Source organism: Rhipicephalus sanguineus, chromosome 11 (assembly GCF_013339695.2).
Source record: "Rhipicephalus sanguineus isolate Rsan-2018 chromosome 11, BIME_Rsan_1.4, whole genome shotgun sequence".
NCBI classification, from domain to species: Eukaryota; Metazoa; Arthropoda; class Arachnida; order Ixodida; family Ixodidae; genus Rhipicephalus; species Rhipicephalus sanguineus.
This window is the reverse complement of record NC_051186.1, coordinates 45,949,685-45,972,559: the sequence shown is the minus strand read 5'-3', so window position 1 is coordinate 45,972,559 and position 22,875 is coordinate 45,949,685. Positions and strand designations below refer to the sequence as shown.

The window sequence follows — 22,875 nt, the reverse complement described above, 5'->3', positions numbered from 1 at the left end:
ATCACAACGGCTAAAAGGTGAGCTTTCTAGTTTGACCAACAATCTTAAATCAATAAGATTACAAAAATAAAAAAGACCAAAATAACAAAAGGGCCCTTATAATGAGCAGGAAAACAAAATGTTACTGAACGACCATTGAGTTGGCACTTAAAAAGAATACATCAAACAACAATTACATAACGTCACGATACCAAAAGCTAGTGTTTTTGGTTAACCAAGTGGCCTCTTACATCAGCATAAATTTTAAAAAAAAGAAAGTCACGAAAAGGTGTAGGAAAAGAAAAACCACTGTGGGCAGATTGCTTAGGCTTCCAGACAGGATTCAGAAAACTACACTGAACTATGACTTCGTGAGGATTACCCATGACGTGCACAAAAATGTTTTGGCTAAGAGAAACATGTTGTGATCGTCGTATCTCGAAGTACTACTACTAAAGAATGTGAAAAGAGAAGGCCAGGCCAAGAAAAAGAATCTTACTCGAGGTGCTCCAAGCACTTTTCGATTTCTCCAGAGCGAGCGACATCGGCCGCTATCAGGCGCTGACCAAGGGCAACGCACTGGTCAAGCCTGTCCTTTCCAGTGTCCACAACAAGCTTCAGGTCTTCGAACTTGGCTTGCAGAAGCTAGCCATGCAAAAAGGAAAACAAGAAATTATTGTAATTTGTTCTTAATACATGCCATGATGCAGTACACAATAAATGTAACTTTTCCGCTGCTTAGGTGCGACGTAAAAAGATTTTGGGGAAGGTTGCTCTAAGAAAAAGACAAGGCTGGCCTGATCAGGACAACAATGATAAATTTAGGATAGTAATCAAAATAAAACTTACTATTCGCTATGCTGTTATTACAGTCATACATGTATTAAGATACTGTGCTTTTACATTAATTATGTGCTGTTCAGTAACTCTTAGTTGCAACATTCAGTTTCAGGCTGCTGTTGCTAATAATAACCTGCAACTGAAAGCGATAACGAATGCAACTAAAGGACATCTTCCAGAACTTCATAGTCATTCATGTAGTTTAATCCGTTCTGAGCTCAATTTGTCAAAAAGCCACGTTGCTGTTAAAGTTACTAAATGCTCCTTAATCTTTAGCAACATTCTTGTTAATTCACCAATATTGCAGCTAAATGCAACTAAATGCACTACGCTTAAACTAAACAAAACTCCTGGACTGTTACACTTTCCCAAGAACTCAAATGTTAGTCTATAGTGCTAGCAGAGCGTACCACCGACAGCGGAGACAGATATTACTGTTGTCTTTATTATTATTACTATTATTATTATTATTATTATTAAATGCTACACGCATCCATGGGAGAAATGCCTCACCAGAAGGTGTTCATAGTCCTTCCCGTAGTCCTCCGAGAGGGCGGCCTGGGTCTGCTCGTTGATCCAGTCCTGGAGGTCGTCGCTCTCGCGGAAGAACTCGTGCGTGTGCTTGGCCTCCATCAGCTTCTGCCGCCGCACGGTCGACAGCTTCTGCAGGTTCTTTATCTCCTGGTTAACTGTTTGCTGTGCGAATTCGAAAACACCCCAGTCGTGAGGACGTGTTCTTCGGAAGTTACTTGGCACTGACAAAAATGATGTTCCTACGTCTCTAACTACAGTTGAACCCCTTTATAAGAGACACTGATATAAGAGACACGTGGGGTATAAGAGACACCAGTGTGCTACATGAAAGTAAGGGTTGATAGGAAAATGCATCACTTAGTACCCTGCTTATAAGAGACACCTCATATAACAGGCAAGAATTTCTCCCCCATGCGTGCCTCTTATAAAGGGGTTCAACTGTATCTCAACAGCTTCTCGTTTGCGGCAATTAGTACAGCATCAAGCAGACAAGACGTACAGGAGTAAACACATAACATCCCGTAAAACACATAGCACTGTGTTGAGATAGTTAAAGCTGTAGAAACATTGTTCTTATCCGTCCCAACCTCAATGGACGGGTACTCTAGCCACAATTTGGAAGTGAGTGCCACAGCTACAAGTTAGTTGGTCTACTCTTTTCACACTGTTACTTTTAAGCAAATCAAATACTAACAAGATAGCACTAACTTGCACATAGTCTTCCATTTTTAATTTCACCACTTCATGTTGCAACATTGGTGTGATTTTGGCTTGTATTCGTGATTCGAAGCTCACATCACCTTGGTTTATGTATTGGTGATCATCAGGCAAGGTTTCACTTATAAATTAACAGGTACACTCAAATGAAGTGTTTACCTGAACACTACACCATTCACATTCCATTTGTCAGTGATGTAACATAACAGCGTAACTTTGCTATTATATTGCGCATTGCCAGAGATCACAAGCTGAAGGTTACATATACAGAGGTTTCTAAAAGCAAAATACAAAATCTTACCATTTGGTTGGCAATTATCTTGGAGTCGGGATGATTTTGGTCAATCATGGCTTGCCCCTGATGGGTAATCTCCACCACAAGGCCAGAATAGGTGTCAATCTCAAGTTCCAGCGCCTGGAACACAATTTTTGAGGTTAGTCAGTCACATTTTATGTTAGACCACATGCAAGAAGGAAAGAACATGGCACTTAACTACTGAACTTCCCGTCAGAAGTCGAGAACATAATGACATACATTACTAACTGGTACTACTAATCAGCCTAAGCTTTCTGAAACCAAATTTACTGTTAAGTGCTAAACAATTTACTTTAAGTCTTGAAGGCTAGTGCACACAAAAGCGAGTTTGTACAAAGGCTTGTGTGCTGTTCTTCGCAAATCATAGCGAACCAATTAGCCAAATCTGTTATGCCATCGGTTCACTAAATTTTGTTTGCTGATCATGCAAGGATATTAACTCTAATACTAGAATAGCTAAGTGGCATGTCAAAAGTTTTCCAACAATGCCACACACACATTATTATTGAGATAAAATCTTTATTCCTCTCTTTATAGTCATGAAAGACAGCGGAGACAGGAAAAAGTCATATGCAGCATCATAACCTATATCTCCCATCAAACCTCTTTCTTTCATTAGCTTTTTTTTTTGTAATGCTGTTCCTAGGCAGTTTAATCGGGGCTTGTGCCAGTGATAGCAAAACGCACAAAACAATAACACAGACCTTTTGTTTCGTGAGGAGCTTCACAGCAGCGTCTTCATCGCGACCGAAGTCGGTGCTGGTGAGAACGCTCTTCTTCTCGTTCATCCAAGCCTCGATCTCGTTCACTTCGGAGTAAAACTGTTTGATGAACAAAACAACAATGCTGCATTACTATAGGGTGTGTGAATACGAAATCAGCGTAAGTTTGTCAGCATCTTACAGTGTGTGAGCTACCCAAAAGGTCTGCACTGCCAAGTGCTGTAAGCAAAGCTATGGCTGAGATCAGTCCTAGAGCAAAGCCTCACAAAACGTTCAAGAACAATGAGGGAATATAATTTTTTTACAATCTGGCCAATCAACCAATCATATCAGCCTCATGATAACTTAACAATATAGCAATACGGCAAACTTGTTCTATGTCAATCATAACCTTGCAGTGAAATAACAACAACGTATTAAGTGTTGAAGCAAGCGAGCTTCTTTGTCAAGTCATATGGAACTATGTGTAATAGTTTCTGCAAATTCAGGAACAGTGGAAAAAAGTAAGGTCAGGTTTACTAAACTGTTTGTACACCCTTGTTTATTTCCCATAAACTTCCATAAATGTTCCATAGGCAGAGAGAAAAAATAATGGATTTTTAAAAATAATGCTGCCACTTGCTAGAAATCAAGTACAGTATTAAGGATCACAATAATCTCTGGCACATAACCAGCAAACTTCCAAGTAAAAACATTATTTACATTCAGAAAAATTTTCAATTTAAATCACAAGTGACTTCACACACAGCGTAAGTTCGATGCAAAGTTGCCACTTCTACACTATGATAGCTGACATTCTGATAGCTGACATTCTCAAGACTAGCTAAGCAAGTGACCTAAACCTAACAAGGTCTTACAACAAACAGGGCAATACAGGTCGACTTACCAAGCGCTCTGCCATTGTCTGGATTGTTTTTTTTTTGTGTGTGTGCTGCACTCCGCACACAGCACGTTCGTTTCTCAGTATCCCCAACTAGCCCAACGCCACATCATTTTAAATATACTGAGGCTCAGAATGCAGTTCAAGTTGCATGCAGCAGCAGCAGCGAAACTTGAGTCTGTTGACGTACCGTCTGTGCCTTGAGCTGCAGTTCGAGCTTCTTGCGGCGCTTGCTGCACTCGGAGAGCAGCAGGTTCCAGCAGGCAACCAGTTCGTGGCACTTGTCCTTGACCGAGGCGGCTGCAAAGTGGCGCTGCTTGACCAGCGCGTCGCCGGCGGCCAGCGTCTTGTCCACCATCGCCTGGTGGCCCTGAACCTCACGCTCCAGTTTCTGTCGGAAAAAAAAAAAAGAAATGAATCATTTGAGTGATTTGTTTGCCTATGAACATGCTAATCACTGCACTGCACGAACAGACTCGATGGAATACTGTGAAGCATTTTAGGTAGTACATATTACAGAGGTCATACCTATTGCTCCTATCTCTGCCCAATCATCAAACCGCAAAAAAAAAAGCAATTCGACCAATGATGTCGCTGGGTCCTACCGTTTTAAACTTTTCCTCCTACCTGTATACTTTCAGGACTGTAAAGAATGTCTATCGAATTAATTAATTAATTAATAATATAAACACATTGTGATGTCATAGAGTTTGGCAGTGTCTGCTATGACCTAAATATTTGTTTACCATTGGAAATTAATTACCTTTGAGTACTAAGGGAGCCAGAGACTTGACATGGCAAGTTTAAGAAATTTTATTGAGCCACTGTGGCTGAAATACAAAAAAAAAGGCTTTGGAATCTGTGACGTTTTAAATTCAGGTGCTCGGGTTGAAATTTACTGGCATGAAATTTAAAGACCTCAGTTTGCATTGACTTCTACCAGCACTGACCTTGAATTTCTCTTCTGTTACTGAACCTGCGATGGCCAAATTAATGATACAGTCGAATCCCGCTATAACGAATACCGCTACAACGAAATTTCCACCACAACGAATAATTTTCGATTCCCCGTCAGCCGCCCATAGAAAACAATGCGAAAAATGTCTCGTCACAACGAATACTTTTTCTGGGTATCTCTGCTTGAACGAAGTTTTCGCAAGTGCCACCACATAAGGAAAAGGAGCTTGCCTAGGATTGCCGCGAAATTCCGCTAGAAACTCGACCATTTCTCGTTGCCAGAGCCGTGCGGCCGCATCGCAAGACCCGTGTCTTCATCGGAGACATGCTTTCTGCCACCTCACGCACATCCCGGTAAATTTTTCGCCACTGAGATGCTCGGCGACAGATCGTCCATCCGCCATGATGCTGCCGGCGGGTTTGATGCGCGTGCGGGCCGCGGAAGAATCGTTGATGAACTCCCGCCATTGTTTTGACGTAGCACTCAAAACAAAACTGCTGCTCGTCGTCACAAGCCCTGCGATCGTGAATGATATCCATGGCGTTTTGAAGGCACACGCGCCGCCAGCGCGCACCTAGTCCAAGCGTAACTGCATTCTGCCGCAACCGCTGTGAATACAAATGCGGTCGTGTCGACGCGATCACGGGCGACCACGAAAGTACGCGTGCATCCATCGAACGTACGCGCACTGACTCAATGCAATGCTGCGGCCGAAACCACGGTAGACGCGATCACAGATAGCAACGACGCAGTTCTGAAGGCACACGCACGGCCAGCGCGCACAGATTGAAAACGGAACTACCGTCGCTACCGTTTGCCGGAAGCGCTGCGCAGAAAACCACGGCAGGGACCGCGGTCGCTATCGTCGCGATTATCGATAGCGAATATGCTGAAGTACGCAGCTAACACACCGGAAGAAAGATTAAAGGCAACAAAGTCGTAAAACGGCACGAAGCGTTTCGACTTTCCTTTCTCTCGCTTATGACTGTGGTAGTGCGGAGCTTCGGCCCTTCGATTTCACTTAGCCTCTACCGAACTTTGGCACGCTCCTTCGCGGCGCTACGCGCTCAGCAGGCTTCGAGGGTAGCCTGCATATAGTATTTGCTCGTGTATAACCCATGTGTATAACTCGCCTATTGACGCAAAGCCGCCTTCATTGCGTTGCCGTGAAGCCAACTTGCGCAACGAAATTCGCGTATAACCCGCACCCCGAGTTTAGCGCTAAATTTTCTGTATATTTTGTGCGTATTATACGCGAGAAAATACATTCACACGGTGTGCAGCCAAGTGCGTCCGAGTTAGCGACAGTTAAATGCAAAGGACAATGCATGCGCTTGCCGGGACCAAAGGACGAGTCATGATCATCAGATCTTCCTAACTTTTGTGGTCTATAGATGAAATTTCGCTGCAACGAAATTCCGCGACAACGAACTTTTTCGCGCGTCCTGTCAATTTCGTTGTAGCGGGATTTGACTGTAAGACAGTTTTCAAAGAATTATTTATCAGTCTAGGCTAATTGATTGCTTCACTTTAATGTTCCTTTAAGGGTGGCATAAGTGAAAAAAAAATTAAATGTGAAGATAGCGGTTCGACGAAATTCACCTGGTGCTTCTTGAAGAGGTTCTGGGCGTCGATGAGGTTCTGGCCCAGGTCGAGGGACGACGCGGCCGACAGGTGCTCAGTGATCCACTGTTTCTCGGTGTCCACGTCGAAGTTGAACTGGTGCAGCTTGAGCGACTCTTCCAGCTGTTTCCGACGCTCCTCCGCGGGTTCGCGCAGCTGGCCAAAGCTGCGTGGTTGAGACACAAAGCGCTTGAAACGTAACGAAAACACAAAGTTGGAAAGAGTGCAACTTTTTTAAACAGTTTTAACAAACTGCCTCAATTTATAATTTACCAAATCAGCTCTGCAATTAACCCTGTTTTCAAAATATCTTTCAAATCCGAATACTTTTACTGTGGTCGGCGCTGTGTTTTGGCGCTGGTAACTTTGTTTTCTAATTACATTTCATGAAGTAATTGCAAACTCAAAAGTGCAATTTCACAGTGGTTTATTCATCATCGCTAGTTTTTATTGATAAATCGTAACAAGTTCATAAAAACTGTCAGCACCCATTGCTTACACTGGCTAATGGCCAGTCTAGTACACTCAAACCTCGATATAACGAACACGAAACCTCGATATAACGAACTGTCGGTTTTAACGAAGTAAATGAAGAATAGCCTTGTAATAGATACAATGTTACAAATAAATGTTTATAACGAATTTTCGGATATAACGAAGTTATTTCTGTGGCAGATGTGACTTTGTTATAATGAGGTTAGAGTGTAAAACTTGCATGAAAATAAGTTTGTTTAATAAAAGTGCTTTCGTTTCTTTTCAAGAAATGCTGCTTATTCTGTTGTTCTATTATTTCTTCAAGAGAAACTGAGCCACAGATGTGCAATATATTATTTTCTATTTAGCACAGAGAAAAAGAAAAAAGTAATTATGGGGCTTACCTAATTATGGGGCTTACATAAAACATAATTATGGGGCTTACAGGCAGTAAGTTGCGTTAGGACATAATCATGTCCTAATGCAACTTACTGCCTGTAAAAGACAAACTGAAGGTCTTGAGGTTAACTGTGACCCTATCAGGTTCGTTAATGCGCATCGAAATAAAAGTATCACACTCATGCTTGCTAGGCCTCCATGAGAACGCGGCTGCTGTGCTCAGGAATCAAACCTACGGCCTTGTGCTAAGCAGCAAAATACCATTCAGCTCGATTTCCTCGCAACGTTGCTGATAGCATCGCTCCTATTGACTCATTTCCCCACCAGTATTTAGATAAGCCAGCCGCAACAACTATGTTTAAACGTGCTTCGCAGAGACGACAGATTTAGAGAGATAATAAAATTGGATGATCCTTCTTATTCAGGACCACAGGAATGAATGAGAACGGTGGATGGTGAGATGGTGATGCATGTTGACTGACTGTCAATTTGTGTCACCTGTCAAGTTAGAAACAAAGCTAGTCTCACCGGTCACTGATTATGCGGGTAGCCTTCAGAATGTTCGGTGCATCGAAGTGACCCTTGTCAGCCATAGCCTTGCCGAATTGAACCAGGTCCAACACCTTTGCCTCCCAGGTGGTCAACTCAGCTTCAAGCACCTGTAAGAAAACACGACCTCGGTTCACTTCTCACATCAATAACTTGGCACGGATGCCTCAAATTTATGTGACAAAAAATTTAAGAAAGTTACGAAATACGTTGAATAATATGTGTGCCACGAGTAATTTTTGGCATTACTATCACTTCAGCATCCCGGGCAAACCGTCGCAAACTGCAAGTCCTAGCTACGCATCACAACGGACGCAAGCTCATGGGGAATAAAGATCGCCTAGCTAATCTGCTCACACATCATAAGGTATTTATCCTAATCTGGCAAATAACCATGTGTACACTCATTGACTGTGTTATGTCATCACTAATCGACTGAGCTACCAATTACGTTCTGCAAATATCTACTCGGTAAAGTGGTCAAATCAATTTTATGGAGCTTAACATCCCTAATGACTGTGAAAGACATGAAAGACATTGTGTGTGCATATGTCTGTGGGGAGGGAGAGATGGCAATGTAGTTTTTAAGTTACATTTAACACTGAGTTCATTATCGTACACCTAAACCCTGCCCCGATTAAAATGTAGTCAAGAATCAAACCCGTGACCTCGTGACTACTCAACAGTCAACAGCTCAAAGTGCTGGGTCACAATGCCACTTAAGAAGTCAGTGCATGATAAAATAGCACCCACCTGGTGGCGCTTGAGAAGCTCCTTGACGCTGCGCAAATCGTGACCGAGGTCGCGCGATGCCAGGGCAGCTTCCAGCTCGTCCAGCTTGACACGGGCGTCCTCGAGCGCCCGGTTGTGCGCCCGCTGCGCCGACGCCTGGCGGAGGCACTGGCCGCGCTCGTTGGTCCGACGGCACAGCTCCTGCCACTGCTCGTCCAGGTAGTCCAGCACGCTCCGGATGTCGTCGGATGCGTAGTGCTTCCCGGCAATCAGGCTGCGGCCGTTCTGGAGAGAGTTACAAAAGATGGTTGTCACTACTCTGGGAACTCTCACATGCCTGCATGAAATGCACTGCAGTGATTATATTATGGACCTATCACTTTCAAGGGCATGACTTTCAGCATGTGATGGCTGGCCAAGCTGGTAGATGGGTAGTTTGTCAGTTAGTGATCTTCACTAAGCAACTTTTCACGACAGAGGTTTGAAACAATGACACATGTTTGTTGACCTTCTATAATTCTAATTAGTTCATAAAGGAATAACCGTCGTACACAAGTGAACTAAACAATATTTAAAATTATCATGTAAAACAGAACAAAACTACACCTAATTTCATCAAAACTGTCAAACAAAAATTTTTGAAATCAGTTTAAGATGAGGTTTCTGCCTTAAAAGTCAAGTCAATGTGATGTACTAAGAATATGGCCCCAGTACAGTTGAAAAAGCATATGCGAAAATCCAATTCAGACTGTTATTAGGTCTGTTTCATTTGAAAAGTATTCTAGAATTTTAAAGTCCTTGCATTATAGCTATGTGCCTTATTTAGCAATTTAGAAACTAGTGAACAGTACAGTCATACACTTCACTACCTAACGAAACATTGCAATATACTGACATCGTAGCAAACAAAAAGAACTTTGATATTTCTTTAGTTGATAGAGAAACAACATACATGATTGTGTTTAGTGTCAACAGGGTATTGAAAAATGGAAGACAAGCACGAACCGCGTTGATGTCGTGGAGCCGAGCCTCGTTGGCTTTGAGTTCGGCTTCAAAGGCTTCGTGCTTCTGTAGCTTACGCTCCAGATTGGTGAGGTCGCGGTAGGAGTCGTCGGCCGCCATCTTGAGCTTGTCCTGAATCCAGCTCGACATCTGGCGGTCGAAAGGTCAATGACATGCAGCCTTTATTTACATTAGTGCTTTGCCAAGACGGAATAACACTCATAGATGCTAGAGTAAGCTGACAGTATAATTGCGCATTCGCTCCAAATAAAACTGAACACTGTAGAAAAGACGCTGAATACATGTGTTTCCAGCTGATGTGTTCCTATTCTCTATCAAAGCTGGTTTGAATTAAGCATGCAGAAGACCTTTATTGAACAAAGTGTTAACTGTTCATATTTAAATGTTTAAGAAGTTCTTGTGAAACAGTTGCCCTGTTTTAGGTTAGTTGCATATACGACCTTCTGTGCCTTTGCAGGATAATAAGGTATCTTCAATGTGCATGTAAAGATTTCCGATTAAAAAAAAAGTACAAGTAGCGCTCCTCGCATTGTTAAGTTCAATTTAGCTCAAAAGCTACAGCTCTTGTATTTGACTAGTAAGAGGGCATGATATGCCAATGACGAGTGTGTGTGTTACGCTGCAATTAAACAACATGTAACAAAGTAGTATAAACAAATGACGATAAGGTGAAAGCATGCACAATGGTGTATGCTTTCAACAACTTGGTTTTGGCATGCGTCATTATGCTATAAATTACAAACAGTCTAACACTGTAAAAAGACTTTGTAATTAAGTTAATGTCTAATAATATTAAAACTATTAATCAATCGACTCATTTATCGATTGAATCATCTCACCTCAGCTGATTCTGCTTTGAATTCATGGTAGACCCGTGACTCTTCGAGGAGTTCTTTGCGTTTGTACGCCTTGTCCTTCACTGCCTGACGATTTGCGACGACCTGGTTGCGTCGCTTGTCGATCCTAAGAAGAGAGATTAGGGTGAGATCACATTCACTTGTTTCTTCGAAATATTGTAAGCTTTTCAGAAAGCAGTATAAGAAGAGTAACAGTACAGTTTTTGTGATAATTAGCACGCTAAAATGAAAAAAAAAATTGAATATGACATTCATAAGGTGCACTCAGCTTAAATTAAGTTAGAATACAGAACCAAGATACAGTATGTATAGCAAAATAATCCAATATAATCATCTATTGCAAAATATTAATACAAGAAATACAAAAATGAATAACATTAATGAGAACTAACAGACAATAATGCCAAGGAAAGTATAGGGGATGTTTTTTTTTTTTTAGTAATAATTGTAAGGTAATTGTGAAGAAAGAAAAGTGGACGAAAAGATAGCTCGCCGCGGGCAGGGACCGAACCTGCGACCAGGTTCGGTCCCTGCCCGAATAACAGACACAGGAAAAGTATGCAATGTTTGGTGAAGCTATTCAGCAAAACAATTTTTTTTTCTGTGGCTCTTTAAACATTTGCCTGCAAAAACTATTTTTGCAGAGGTGAATATCCCAGATGCATGCAATACATATGAACTTCATAAAATTGAAACTGTGGAACCAAATTTTTTCGTAATGTCACAAGGAGAAAGTAAATGTTGTTCAACCTAACTAAAACTGGGTGATCAAAAAAAGTTTGTTACATTGATAACTTCGCTATTATTAGGTTTGACTGGATACCCACTGCCCGTCAACTAGGCAATCTCTTTTCTCACTTGCAAATAGAAGTAACAAACATTATCACATGACAGATTTTGTTATGTCAACATCTGATTACAACTGCCCAACAGCTGGTCAGTCTCCTTTGTTTCTTGTGATAAGAAATAATAAGTAGGGGTGTGCGAATATTCGAAATTTCGAATATTTTTCGAATAGTGTTTGCTATTCGATTCGATTCGCACTGAAATTTTACTATTCGAACTATTCGAACTTCCCAAAGACAAATGCAGTCAACGTCCGGTTGAAAGTGACCCCTTCAGATTTTCAATATGCTTCACCTCATTACACTCGTATTGTGGCAAAGCTGCCTTTCAAGCTCCGTTACGGTCGAACTTAGCCAAGAGACAAAGTCCGGTTAGAAGTGGTCCCTAGATTTTCAATATGCTTCACCTCATCACACCCCGGTATTCCGGCAAAGCTGCCTTTCAATCTCTGCTACGGTCGCAAATGTATTAACTCAAGAAAACGCTGGTTGCAACATGGAGATCAAAGATGTGGCAGAGGTGGGGGCACAATCAATGCTGTTTTGGACTAGAAATTTGGGCAGGAAGTCCGAAAAATCGGACGCCGAAGCTTTTTAGCATCCAAAATTTCAGATGTTCTTATATATCGACGTCTACGAGGCAGATTTGGAACTCCGGACTTGAAGGGAGCACACCCTTGTCCGCCACATCAGTTGGCCTTCCACAGCAGGTGAAAGAGGAGGAGAGGCTGAGGAAATGGCATCTCTGCCTATCACGCGTAAAGTGTTGTCAGCAACACTTTGGTTGCACCAAATCATGTACATTAATACAATTCGGCCTCTACATTGCCTGATTCTTGATACGAAAGACAACTATGAAATATGACCCCACCAGCGCTTCATCAACCTAGCGAAAAGAAACACTTTCATGTTGCTATCTCACAAGAACATACTTAGGGATTCTCTGCAACTTTTTCTGTAATTTCACTTCGAATTATTCGAAAAATGTTTGAGAAATATTCGAAAATTATTCGAAATTATTCGATTCGATTCGCACTCAATCTTTATTATTCGAATTCGCTTCGCACCCAAAATTTTGCTATTCGCACAGCTCTAATAATACGCAATAATGAAGTTTGTTATATTGCGCATTGAATTATAGTGATATGCCGAAGTTGCACAGTATCATTCATGTCTCACGGTCACAGACAATAACAACAGTTTGTTATATTGAGGACTTCATTGAATCGAGGTTCGTGTACCACTGCTGAGCAACGGAACACTTATACAGCCAGAGATAACAGAAATAACCAAAACTGTTACTAAGCCAGTAAAGTTAACCATTCTTACTCCTTGCTCTTGCAGTGCCCGGCAGCAATCAGCTTGTCGGCCATGCCGCTGAAGGCGGCAACGCGCTGGTCTTGAACCAATAGGGTGTTGATGAGGTTCTCATGACGTTTGGACAGTGCTTCGACGTCATCCAGGGTGGTCTGCATTCACGCAAATTGGTCACAATTGGTTAATCGTATGAGAAACCTTCAATTTAATTAAAAAGAGAAGGTAAACTTACCCCGAGGTCCTCAAAGTCCAGCAGTGCATCATGGCTACTTGTGATGCTGTCGATCTGGTCAGCTTCACGGTTGAACATCTGAAAAAAACGAAGACAAGACGTCCGGGCCTAAATCATGCTGTACCTAGGCTCAGCTTTAACACAATGATTAACACAATGTCGACCTTTTGTAAGCGAGGTGCATTAAGCAAAAGTTTAGGTTAAAGTCTGGTTAGCCTAAGACACGTGGCTAACAGATAAGCAGTAGGTAAACAGAGTTTGTACGGCAAGTCAAGTTATTACAGTGCCACGCTGACAATGAAGTCTTGCAGGCAACGTAGAAAGGTTAGTTCTCTTGTGTCTTTAAGATAAAAGATACTGCTTAGCTTTGTGCAACTTACACACTTATAGTGCCCCAAGTGTAGTGTTAACACAACACTCAGACAATGTAAAGCTACATAGAAGACGTGTGGTGTAAAATCAAGTCAACAAAATGCAAATCAATTGCAGTGTGCAGCGATGGTATAAACCTACACCTTCAAACTGAACAAACCAACACCCATAACATAAAGGGAGCATGGACAGCTAACCTAGTACAGAAAAACAGCATTACATATAAAATATATCGCAGCCTAACTAAAATATTGCACACATTCATTTACAAAAAAAAAGAAAAGAACCGGCTTATATATTTTCATTTTCTACGAATAGCTTTGTTAATTATGTTAGACATGAACGATGTTTCTGGAAGGAGCCAGTGTCAGGCAGGAAGGGTCAACATACTATTGCACCAGATGCAACATTTGTGTCTGCACCCCTTTTAGCATCTAAATGTATACTCCCTCAAGAGCCTTCCCAACGCTATTTCCCCCCTCTTTCCCCTCTGGAATCTACCACTTATTCCTACTTTGAAATCTATGTGCAAACATAATAAGCATCTGTATCCAAGATTAACACTCCTCCATTCAACCAACAAGGAAAACTATGAAGTACCTGAAGGTCAACGGCCTGCCGGAGATAGTCGAGCTTTTCCTGCCACCCTCGGAGGATCACATTCTGCTCATCCTGCAGCTGCTTCAACGTCGCCTTCATCTCCTCATTGTCCTTGTTCTTCAGCAGCAGCTTCTCGCCCAGTGCCTGGATGTCGGCAAACCTGCACAGACAAGTCAACGCTCTAACAACCCTCGCTAACATGCTGCTGCTGAGCTCTTCCAAGAAGTCATGCAGGAACTCTGCCCTTCACGAGGGTCTGTGGGCAAGTTAGCTGGTACAACAGACAAGGAGGCAGATGGAAGATGGACACATAGAGGGCACTGTGTGTCCACCTTCCATCTGCTGTCCTGTCTGTTGCACTGCACATGCTCAAAGAGGTAATCCTTATTTCATTGACTGTTCTCAGACTATTTACTTATTGTACAACAAGTGGCTTACCTTAGAGGAGCAATACTACCGAAACCAGCGTAGAGCTATAAGGTGGGCTACTTGGTGTTTGTTCATTTAGAAAAAATGGTGCACTAAGTGAAGAGAGACACAGCAGAGAACGAAAAAAATAAAGGACACATGACGTCGAGCACAATATGTCATGTGTCCTTTATTTTTTCGTTCTCTGCTGTGTCTGTTTACTTAGCCCACCTACTAAGATCAAAGACCTTCAGAGTGAATAGAATTTTTAAAACTCCTCTCCATGGCACCATTCTATGGGGTCAGTTGCAATGACCCAGTAGAATGGCTATCGTGCTGAGATGTCAATGAACATTCATCACTAAGCATTGAGAAAAAAAATTAGCAACTTAATTTGTTAGCTTGTCAGAAGCAATGATAATGTAGTGCTGTGACAGGCCACTACTAGCTGTAACGTTCAACCACATCTCTGAGCATGTATCACATCATTGCCACTGCTCTTAACCTAGGGTAACTACAGCCTACTGCAACGCTCAATCTGTCTCGAAACATACTCATCATTAGCACAACCCTAAACAAATCACAAAAGTTATAAAAAAATGCAGCACTTACTCATCTTCATGGTTACGAATGTCGTCTCCCAAGTCGTGGTGTTTCTTGAGGTTGTCCTCGGCCGTCGCCACGTCTCGAGCAGGCTCAAAGCTGTTCAGTGCGACCTTCACCTCGCTCACCCACGCAAGCTGAACAAAGATATGGCACGTGTTAAGGCTGATACATACGAATGATTTCCAGTGCAACTGGTGCACAATGCATGTTTCAAGCTTCATTACGTGCACACACCCATGCAAATCACGCCACTGCTAATTCTTGTTAACGTGAAACAAGAAATAGCTCCACAAGGCAACGTAATGTGCACTCCCACAACCCAACAAGTATAGACTATAGAGAGCGCAGTGACATGACGTAAAGCTTGGTTCCTTACAGATGGTGTTGCCTTCCATCAATTTTGGCGCTTTGACAATCAATGCCAACAACTGGTGGTAGCCTTGTACACAATGTTGACATATTCAGTTAATTATCATGCGGTAGAATTATACTTTCATATTGTGTTACACGAGTAAAATGTCACTCTGTAATACTAAGAGTATGCTGACAAGTGAAGGAATAATAATTTGTGCCACGGCAGCGCCTGTCGCCTTGCAACCCAGCAAGCTCGTCACGAACATGCAACCACATTCCTCTGTACAGTTGCCATCGTTTCAGTGGTGTACCAGGCGTGTGCTTTAAAAAAGATGCATCACGCGTGGGAGCGGCCCGCTGCGCGTTGAGTCGTGCACCTCAGGGCTTACAATAAAGTTTCGCATCCATCCATCCATCCATCATGCGTGTGAGCCCTTGAAGTGCTCTCTTTGCTATCATCAGGCATGTCGGAAACGCCGCTTCAGAACTGATGAGATTACTGCATTCTGAAGGATGACAAACAGAAAGTCGATTACTCACCAAGCTTTTGGCACTGTTTGCAAGAATTTGAAGTCCCATGGAATCCTCGAGCCTCGAACGTCTCTCGGCAGCTCGATCCTGTAATGAAGTGACGTCATCAACACACTGAGTATACCGTATTGTCTTGCGTATAACTTGCCCCTGCTTAAAACCTGCACCACCAACTACAACCTGCAGAAAAACTTTAAAGAAAGGTTCCGACGTATTGCCGTGCAGCAACCTTCCATGCATTGCCGTGTAGCATTGCCCTAAAGCCACCTTAGACACTGAAATTCACATATAATTGCGCACGGAGTTTAGCTTCGAGTTTTCTTCTTTTTTATGGTTTATACATGAGAAAGTACAGTATGTTCACTTTAGCACGTACACAGATACTCAGAGTTAAAGGGTTGTGTTGGAGCAAGGCTTTTAAGCTTGCTCTAATGGCACAGTCTTACGCAATCTATCGCCCCTTGTTTCGACATTTGTAACGGCTTTTTTATTTTTTACTCTGGATTGTTCTTACCTTGACTTGGTCCCAGAGACCTTGCAGCTCACCCTGTCTCTTCACCACGTTGGTTCGCTCGGTTGGGTAAGCAGCTTTTACCCTTTAGGAAGAGATAATAAAAATTTGCATACATTATGCAAGAATAGCAAAAGGTACTGGGAACAACCATGTTTACTACACAACCTGCGTATGATTTAATGTAGGTTTTCTTAATATCAAGGAAGAAAAAATTATGCTCTAATGTAATGTACAGTGCCCTTTGCGAAATTAGAGCAGGTGAACATAACTATGTCAACTTGTATTCATCCGCTGTTTATACACTGTTTTGATGATTGTAAGAACAAAGATTAATTTTCCTAATTGCTTGCACATCTGCGTAATGCCACTCCAATCCCATGAAACGTACATTAAATTTTCTGAAGTCCTCAATTCACAGGAATAACACCGCCAAAGCCATTGCACATTTTTACAAATAAAACGAGAAATTCTGACAGCGGTGGTAAAAAATACAATATAATGTAGTTGATATGGGTAGCTTATAATACAGTGCAATAATGTGGAAAGTGATTTCAGGATAATACGTGTTGCAACACAGTTAAGCTGATTTTATTTGACATTCTACAAGCATACATTAGTAACTGCATTAGTTTTCAGGACATGGAACTGAAACAATAAGCACATCTAATGTGCACACAGGCGATAATGTGAAGCAAAAGTTTAGTGAAGCAATTAAGTGTTACACAACCCACGGCGATGCATACAACTGTGAATACTTTATCTGTGCGCAATAATTTACACACACTGCATTGTTCACAGAAGCTATGAACAAACACCAAACAACTTACGAGTCGGCCAGGAGGTTAACCCTGTTAAATTTCTCTTCCACAGGAGCCAGCTCGCGTTCAAGATTCTGAAATACAGAAGGCACATGAAGAGGCCCAATGTAAGAATAAAACGACAACAACTTTTTCAAAATGATACTGCACAGAATTAAAAAAACAACACACAAACGGGGTGCCCACCTCATGCCTCCTCTGCAGTGCCTGCACAGTCTTCATGTCTCGGCCTACTTCGTCGATGTCAATTTTCTGAAGTTTTTCCGCCATCCAGTCGCGAGCGTCGTCACAGGTACGATGGAACAACTCCACGCTGCAATAAAGAACATGAAATACAATTGTTATCGCGATCAACGTGTTCTATATGCACTGCGCGAAGAAAGACTCTCCAGGTCACCTTCAACTACACCTGTCTTGCTTACTTTATCTCGTGCATGCAAATTTCAAAATTTTGTCATGCGGCTTAATTCTCCGCCACGCTTGACCGAGCTTTCCCCCTCTCACGGTGTTCATTATACTATAACTCTGATTCTCGACTCCATGAACATGCCCCTGCAATATTTCTGAATTGTTTTTGTTTTGCATACATTATTTCTGGACGTGCACATTGTCCTAATGTGCCCTTGCGAAGTCCAGCGCTAAAAAAAATATTTTTGCTAGACTTGACATCAAAGATTACACAGCTTTGCAAGCACTTACCTGGTGGCGCCCTCTAGACTTCGTTCTTTCTGTGTCTTGAGCTGGTTCAGCCGGTCCCACCTGAAATGTCACATTGGGTAGCCACAAACATGGACGTAATTGATCACAGCTCCCCAAATGACAAAAGTTAACAGGAACAAATATCGACAAGTGCTCGGTTTGCATACTGTGCATCAAAGCAATAAAACGTAGAAGTAAACAACACACCTTGGCTGCAATACTTACGTAAAACAAATACTTGCTGTCAACAGTTTTATGTAGTAATTACAAACGACAAGTCATAAGCAACGAACATTGTAAAATGCGCACAGTAAACGTTTTGCAAGTCGTATGCGATACAATAACTGTATAGTAAAAGTACAAACATAAGTGTACGTTACCTGCTGTGTATCTGTCGGCTGCGACTGCGGATTGCGTCTAGCTGGCTGTGCTTGTTCTGGACAAACTCTCCAACCTGCCGGTCGATCTCATCCATTCGCAGCTTGCTCGCGGACATGTCGGTCAAGAAGTTCTACGAAACCAAAAGAGCATCGCCGTGTCTTACATCGACTAACAAGTTAGGCAACAACGCTTATGTCACTGGACTAGCAACAACAGCTGCAACAACGATGTGGCTAAGAAGAGAGACTAACCTCAAACTTTTTCTTGCGAACTTCGACATTTTCTTTTGGATCTTCTACCGTCAGCATCTTCTCCTGTGAAAAGGAAAGAGTCAGCGCATCATACAAACATTGGTTGGACTATGTTGCAGAGAAAGATGGGAAACTATCTCTTGCCTTGTCGACCATCCAGGCTTCAAAGTCGCTGCACTCCCTGAAGAAGCCAAACAGTCGGATGGCATCTTCGAGGTAATGTCTACGCTCCTGCAGTTGTTATAGATAACAAGAACACATATATTCAGCAGGTGACGCTGTGAGCGAGCTAGAGACGTTCGTAGCTTTCATGTCATGAAATGCAATAGTCAAATGACAAAAGATTAGAAAAGTAATTACGAGTAACATCCAATCGCTTTCATGAAAACACATCCCACTGACATGCACAGATGAGTATACCAACCTTGTCTAAACAAGCAGCTGGCTACTGTTAATGTGCAGGTGTTTCAATCAACTCAGTTTTGGCTTTCGCAGTCTTCTTTAGCCAAACTAATAGTTAACCTAAACACAATTAAGAAAGCTAGCAGGTTCAAGTGATGAGTTTAGATGGTTTCTAATAAGTTCACCAGATGCATGAACAAGTTTTGGTTGGGTTTATGATTCTCGATTTGCTCGTTCACAAGCTGCCCGTTTCAGTTTTTTTTCTTTTTTTTTTTTTGCTTTTTCTTTCAGATATGACTGTACACACAATCAGCTGCACAACTTAACACTGATGACACTGCACAACCTAAGAACTTGCGATGATTTCAAGTGCGATTTGCTCAGATTTTTCGGCCAACAACACACTATGATGTGAGCTTAAGTGCTTAGCAAGCATTCTTAGCATTTCACTAGTCTACAGCTTCTATGACTATTCGTATACTACTCCAGCGATCCAACTATGCCAGAATAGAATGGGGTTTGAAGTTCTTCAAAGTAGCATGAAAGCACTTGAAGTGTGTAAAAATACACAAAAAAGAACCAACCCACATACACACTTATGGTCTAAGCAGGAACTTGACATACAATACAACAGTCGATGCCATCAAAATAGTATTAACTGAGGTAAGCCTATATAGTGACCAACCAGACCATACCTTTGACACAGACAACAGGTTCTGGTAGGAGGCTTCGATGGATTCCTGGCGTTGCTGGACTCCCTTGCCGTCCTTAGGACTGCTGCCATTCTGCTTAGGTGATTTTTCTGAAACGTGCAGTACAGTGACAAGCGGAGTCATGAGCTTTTTTTCTTTACGCTAAAACTTAGCCAGTTGCTATCGACACGCTATACAAATGCGAATATTTAAAATGCAGCTTGCCTGTTCAATCAGATACAGTTTAACCTCGGCATGACGAAAGCGCTTATAATGAAATATTGAAATAACGAAGTAAATGTAAAGTTTCCTTGGCAATATCAACCAGTAACAAATATGAGCCCGTAATGAGTGCTAGAAAAAACAAAGGTATTCTTGCATTGAACAAGACTCGGTTATCACAGGGCTAAACTGTATAGATTACAGTCATCGAGGTGACGTTATCTAATGAGTGTCACTTGTGCAAAGGAAAGACGCGAACGCTTGATGATAAAGAAACTGTGAAAGCAATGTTGAGCATTGCATTTATGGTAGCGCTGGTAATAGGCAACAACTCGTAATACAAGAACTTGAAAGAAAATCGACGATTCACGACTGCCTCGTGTCAGAAGGCAGAAACCTAGTTGATGACCCCATGTCTCTTTTGCAGTTTGGGATTACTTTTACTGCTACATTATGAAACAGCGAAGTCAGCGATGAAGTAAAAACAGTATGATGTTTAACACTTTGAGACGCTATGTACACAATTGTGTACACCACTTGTTTTTGATAGTTGTGTCAACTAGGGGCTACGAAAAAGCAAGATACATTGAGCTTTAGATGAATTGAAGCTCCTGCATAATAAATTTGTCTTCATTTAACTTCATTTCCTAGTGCACTGTTGCATATGGTCACTTTGCTGAAGGCACTACCATGTTAGACGAGTCGTTCGACGCTCCGCTTCCCGCAAGCCAAGTCAAAAGCAATTTTTCTTTGCTGAAAATGGGCATAACCAAAAACGAATTTGCACTGTGTTTCTAGCCTTAGATTTGACTCTATATTTAGCAAAAAACAGAGCATGAATGACTTCAGAATAAATATATATTTAATTACAGTTTGATTATAATTAATTACTATAACAGGCATAAATTGGTATATTTTGACATTATTTTTGTTGCAATAGAATATAGAGTGCTTTGAAATAATATTGTACCGATTTGACGTATTTAAGGATAGTTCTTCATAGGTGGCGTTTGAAAGAGTCAAGGAAGCACAGTTACACAAACAAAAAGCCAGGCCTGCGCCAAACATGTAGTAGCACAGTCACAGCGAAATCTAGAAGAGCGGCCTTTCTAGAGCTCGTTGTAAGTGCTCTTAGGGAAACTAATACAAGCAACTTGCAAGGTACCCACTCCGCCATAAATCATCGTAACTTTCATGAAGTAGGGAAGCACCCACTATGCCATTATTCGTCATTCTGTGGAGAAACGTGGTACCTGCTACACATCTGTAAGGCATTATGTGCACTTTGGCTGCGCTGTGGCTGATATGATGAAGTATTATGGCTGAACCCTTTGAAAGAGTGGGAAGCTTTAAACCATTCAATTATTACCCAAATCGCATTGTGTGATGCCTGGTTGTTATTTTACTCTTCTACTAATGCCATATCACGTCCGTTAACCTGATCCCTTGCCCGAAATGGCGCCTGTGCAGGGTTTTTTTGAGAAGGAGTTTCGAGCCCCAGCGTGGCTCTGTGGTAGAATGCTCAACTACCATGTAGAGGGCCTGGTTTAAAATCCCGCTCGATCCGGGATAATTTTTTCTCATTGTGAGCGATAGCCGTCAAGGACACCGGTGGCAATGGACAACTACACCACCAAAATCGCCTCTTGTGATCTTATGACAGCTTTCGCTGTAAAACATAATTAGTTCAGGCACTGTTAAAAGCTCCACGAGTGAAATAGTGAACGTTGAAGAAACATCTATGAAATCTCCACACTGATACCAAAAACAGTGCTGCCACAGACATCGACACAAACATGCCAATTGCTCAAACAACGCAAAGAAAAAAGAAATTGAGTGGTCATCTGGAACTTACGAGGGGACAGTTGCTTCTCCTTCTTGACCTTGACGGGCTGCTGCTTCATGACGACCTTCTTGACGCGGTGGCGCTCGGCAACCTTGACAGGCTTCTTCGTCGTCTTTTGGACGATCCGTGGTTCCACCTCTCGGACATAGTTAGCTGGCACGAAGCCCTCCTCACCATCCATCTGGCGGACGTTCCACCAGTCGGAATTGGTGCGGTTCAGCAGAGTCATGATCTGCGTGACAATACAAAAATGCACCGTACAAACCAAGATCTTCCACACACCAATTTATGACATGGCAAACACCTTTGATGCGATCTCTTCATGACAATAAACCTCTTTCATAACTATGAAGACAGCTTTTCTGTGAGGTAGCTTGCCCAATTGATGGTGGTGTAGTTATTCCTGTAGACAGCATTGGCATGATCAGTTCGTGTGTAGTGCCATGCGTGCTCACTTCTTTATTTTTATGCGAGTGCCCACAAGAAAACTCTTTTCAGCACTCGGCGCAGGCCACACTGCAATGTTTGGGAGACTCTGAGGTAGTTTTAGACTGTTCTGATAAAACTGCACGCACAACATGAGTAGTCGAGTTTGTGCCAGAGATAACGTTAGCACAAACAATAATGCTGAAATCATCTATCACTCACGTACAAAAGTCGACATGTTCCACCGACTATCGATTTTTCGATGACTGACGATTGTGATCGTCACTATCATTGCACTTTGAGTATTACTTCTTTTGCTGGGCACAAGTTCACCCAATAAACAGTTCATTTCCTTTTGGCTGGAGTTCTGTGTACCTTATTGTGACGATCATATGACATGGAAAATGTACAAAAGGTTCTCTAGATCACAAGCCCCAGCATGTAGATCTTTCATGTTGCCTTCATTTGAACTGTGACAGTGCCACCGTTAATTGGTTCGTCAAATGTACAATGCCAAAAAGCGAGCTTAATACTAGTTAGAAAAAAAGGCTGATTATCGATGATTCATTGATCGCTCCTGTTAATGGAATATGGTGCGCCCAATTGCAAGTTAGGCAAGTAAAAAAGGCAGAGTCCATTTGTGGTTATCACCATGTCATTAACTGTATTTTTGGTTCCTTTTGTACTAATTAAGGGTTTCAGTTGCTTTTTCAAATTTCTCTGCCGTGAACAGTTTCTAAAAGCCCATTTACAGCT

At 42.0% G+C, this 22,875-nt stretch overlaps 1 protein-coding gene across 2 annotated transcripts in view; it reads right to left on the bottom strand.

The window, feature by feature from the left end:
• The window catches only part of LOC119375492 (spectrin beta chain, non-erythrocytic 2), a 220,566-nt gene that overhangs the window by 68,184 nt on the left and 129,507 nt on the right, over positions 1–22,875 (bottom strand). For both annotated transcript variants that reach the window (XM_049411038.1, XM_049411039.1), the window contains exons 17-40: positions 21,703–21,925; positions 19,629–19,735; positions 18,676–18,762; positions 18,532–18,594; positions 18,280–18,410; positions 17,900–17,959; positions 17,387–17,513; positions 17,210–17,274; positions 16,383–16,464; positions 15,878–15,955; positions 14,990–15,117; positions 13,970–14,129; positions 12,998–13,075; positions 12,778–12,917; positions 10,586–10,709; positions 9,729–9,875; positions 8,745–9,008; positions 7,971–8,101; positions 6,549–6,735; positions 4,179–4,379; positions 3,091–3,207; positions 2,372–2,485; positions 1,333–1,515; positions 479–624 (exon numbers count right to left, since the gene is read on the bottom strand). In XM_049411038.1, coding sequence (XP_049266995.1) covers positions 479–624; positions 1,333–1,515; positions 2,372–2,485; positions 3,091–3,207; positions 4,179–4,379; positions 6,549–6,735; positions 7,971–8,101; positions 8,745–9,008; positions 9,729–9,875; positions 10,586–10,709; positions 12,778–12,917; positions 12,998–13,075; positions 13,970–14,129; positions 14,990–15,117; positions 15,878–15,955; positions 16,383–16,464; positions 17,210–17,274; positions 17,387–17,513; positions 17,900–17,959; positions 18,280–18,410; positions 18,532–18,594; positions 18,676–18,762; positions 19,629–19,735; positions 21,703–21,925 — 3,143 coding nt within the window. The remainder of the gene's footprint in view (positions 1–478; positions 625–1,332; positions 1,516–2,371; positions 2,486–3,090; positions 3,208–4,178; positions 4,380–6,548; positions 6,736–7,970; positions 8,102–8,744; positions 9,009–9,728; positions 9,876–10,585; positions 10,710–12,777; positions 12,918–12,997; positions 13,076–13,969; positions 14,130–14,989; positions 15,118–15,877; positions 15,956–16,382; positions 16,465–17,209; positions 17,275–17,386; positions 17,514–17,899; positions 17,960–18,279; positions 18,411–18,531; positions 18,595–18,675; positions 18,763–19,628; positions 19,736–21,702; positions 21,926–22,875) is intronic.